The following is a 3,216-nucleotide window of genomic DNA, read 5'->3' as shown; positions in this document are numbered from 1 at the left end:
TCATTTGATTCAAGTAATCGTGTTGCCCAAGACTTATATCGTGCCCACGAGGTGAAGGTGAACGCTACCACCGACTCTCGTGACAAGGCAAAAGCTGAACTGCGGCAAGAGATCGCTGCGGAGTTGAACGAGCTGCGTCAGCGGCGGGAACGTCTGTTGGTTATAGACAAGGAACAACGTTTCCACTTACGCCGTGGTACTCACGTGAAGGAGCTGCAGGTGACGTCGAAAAGGCGTCAGGATGCTCTGGAGGCCCGAGTTGTGGGTGAGGAGAATAGGCACTTTGGTGCTTCTGTGGAGCTGAAACGTACAGTCAAAGACCTTGAGATGGAACTCATTCAGTTGCGGCGCGAGCTGAAGGATGCGAAAGTCAGTGGCGAGAGTATCGTTCAAGAGCTACGGAAGCATTTGTTGGATGTCACAAGAAGTGGAGAAGAGGTTCGAAAAGCGCGACAAGATTACGAGGAGGAGAATTCAGACTTGATGTCGCTCAAGCACGAGCTGCAGTGCGTTCTTCACTACATCCGTGTCCGTGCTCGTGAAGCCAACTACTGAGGTACGCCCGCTCACACCTGCAACGGGTATCTTTATGTACGTATATATATGTGTGTGTATGGATGCGGACCTTTCTTCATTGCAAGTGTTGTGGGGGGCGAAGGGCCATGTCTTTATGCTAACCGCATTAATATTTTAAGGTTTATGTATTTAAAGTTTGTGGGTAGTGAGACTGTTTTGTCAAGGAAGGCACTCGAAGAGGAAGGGGGGGGGAGGTGTATGAGGTCTGTGAAAGCAGTAAATAAAAGTGTATGATTTGTACATAAGTCTTGTGTACGTAATTGCTTAAGTGAACCCCATATGGAGTGCACAATCGCCCTTTTGTCGTTTTGTTATATTACGCTTCTGTTTACTCTCCTTTCTCTCCATCATTATTATTGTTACTGTTGGGACTTTCAGTCCCTCTCTTCTCGCCTCTACGTGGGGCATGCGTGTGGTTGGCTGATGGAGGGGAGGAGGTGATGGAAGGAGGTAAGTGAAGATGTGAGGGGGTTACCGGTTACAGGCAAATATTGTTTTTCTGTGTGAGGGCCGTTGCGGTGCGGCGTTTCAATTTTCTTTTTTTCTTTTTACTCGTTATTGCCCCGTTCCTGCCGCTTACGTGTGGTTGAGGAGCGTGTCGTTGTACTTTTTCCCCCCCTTTTCGTCTTTTTTTTGCCCCCGTTGCTGTCGAAATTTTCTACTTCACCGGCTCCAACCCTGTTCTTGTGTAGGTTCCTTTCTTCACATGTACAACGAAGCAGAGGAACCGAACGAACTCAATACTAAAGTACGACAAATGCAGACTTGAAGTGAATGAATGAAAGAAAGCAAACAGAGGCTAAAGGAAGCGGGAAACCGTCCTTGTGACTGCTTTCGCTGTTTTTTTTCTTTTGTAATCCGAGTTTGTAATGAGAGGTTTGAGGTTGCCTATTTGGAGCTGTCGCTGGGTTGTGTACGCGTATGGGAAGGCGGAACTATGGTGGAATGGGACGCGTATGCATGCGTGTGTGTGTGGGGGGGGTGTGTGTGAAAAAGAAAGGGAACATAAGATGTGCCGTCGCATACGCAGATACGCAGTTTAGTGTTAAGGCTGCGGCAAGAGATAATATGGGAAAAAATAACGAATTACAATTGGATCCGCAAACTCCGTCTTGCCCATTTGTTTCGTTATCTATTTTCTCTGCCTCTCTTTTTTTCCTCTTTTTTCCTCTCTTTCCCCCTCCTTTGAATTCGATCATTATCCACATGTCCTGCTTTCTCTTTTTTTTATTATTGCCCCTTTTCTTCCTCTTGTTGCTTGCGTAGGGGAAGAGTGAGGAGGAATGCAAGGGGAAATTCCCGACAGTTTTCTCCCTGGTGCATTAAAATTTTTTTAATTTTTACCTTGGTTTCTGTTACTGCCACCGTTGTCACCACTAAGAATCATCCCAACTCCAGTAGTTGCAATTGCGGGTGAGGTTTTTTTTCTGTTTGCGTCTCTGGAAGGGAAAATAAAAGGTGAAGAAATAGTAACTAACTGAGGATGGATGGCGCAAACAAGCGAGCTGAAAACCATAATAACAGAAAACTCAATGAAAACAAGAAGAAATAAGTAAAATAGCGAAAGAATAAAATTATACAGAAAAAACTTTTGAAAAAAGGGATTGAGGTTAGCAACAACGTTAACAAATGTACTACGAAAAAGCAACAGCAACAAGGAAAAGTAAAAGGAGGGGAAAGGCTTATTAGTGTGCTCAAGTGGAGCGAGGTTAGGCGGGAAACGGAGCTGAACTTGGAATTACGAGTAGTGCCGAATGAAAAAGAAAAAGGTTCCGTTTTCTCTCTCTCTCTTCACTTTTCTTTCTTTTTTCTTTTTTCTTACTTTGCCTTTTACTTTACCTTTCTTTTTTGTTTTGTTGTTTTGATTTCATTTCATATTGACAATTTCAGATGACACTGCACTTCTTGTGTTTTCCTTTCCTTTATACCCCTGGAAAAAGCACAAAACGAATTGAGCGTGATAAAGTCGAAGAGGAAAAATGTGTGTAAGTGATCCATGTTGAACCGTCTCCAGAGGAGGGAGGTGCTTGCCTGTCTAGCACCTGCCTGTCCGTTTGCTGCAGTTATTTGCTGCTTCCCTTTTTGGGGGTCTCCTTCTATGTTTCTGTTTTTCCCCCTTTAATTTCCGTTACCTCTTTTCTTTCAACTCTTTTCTGTTGTTTGTTTACTGGTACCACACTGCTTCACCATTGGGGTTCCATTTATCAATGTTAGAAAGTGATAAGTGACCAATTAACAAGCGAACAATACAACTAAGCGAGAACGACCCCTCAACTGCAAAACCAGATACGCACTGGGGGCTACGATATCATTGCACATACCTAACTAAGACTGGTGTAGCGCAAAGGCAATAGACTGTGTTTAAAGGAAGTGGGAAGAAAGTCTGAGGCAATGAGCACCACTGCACTGTCTTCCGCAAAGAATGCACGGAGCCCGGGCTCCAACGCCGCCGTCTCACCTGGGAGTAAGTCGGTGAGCCTGCGTGAGGGCGCATTAAGGAGTGACCGGAAAAGCACTCGCGAGCTTTCACCACAAAGTGAACTCAAAAGTGATCGGAAAAGCATGAGTGGAGTTTCACCACAAAGTGAACTCAAAAGTGATCGGAAGAGTATGCGCGAAATATCACACAGCGAACTCAAA

General features: G+C 44.8%; 1 protein-coding gene across 1 annotated transcript; it reads left to right on the top strand.

Moving 5' to 3' along the window:
- Positions 1 to 327: 327 nt before the first annotated feature.
- TEOVI_000556500 (uncharacterized protein) lies at positions 328 to 555 on the top strand (the record flags this gene model as incomplete). Its single annotated transcript, XM_067223038.1, has 1 exon — positions 328 to 555. One exon carries the CDS (start codon positions 328 to 330, stop codon positions 553 to 555), a length of 228 nt encoding a protein of 75 aa, XP_067079139.1.
- Between the last annotated feature and the right edge of the window lie 2,661 nt (positions 556 to 3,216).

Source organism: Trypanosoma equiperdum (assembly GCF_001457755.1).
Source record: "Trypanosoma equiperdum strain OVI genome assembly, contig: ctg_1743, whole genome shotgun sequence".
NCBI classification, from domain to species: Eukaryota; Euglenozoa; class Kinetoplastea; order Trypanosomatida; family Trypanosomatidae; genus Trypanosoma; species Trypanosoma equiperdum.
The sequence above is the reverse complement of the archived record's forward strand: the minus strand, read 5'-3'. Positions and strand labels throughout refer to the sequence as shown.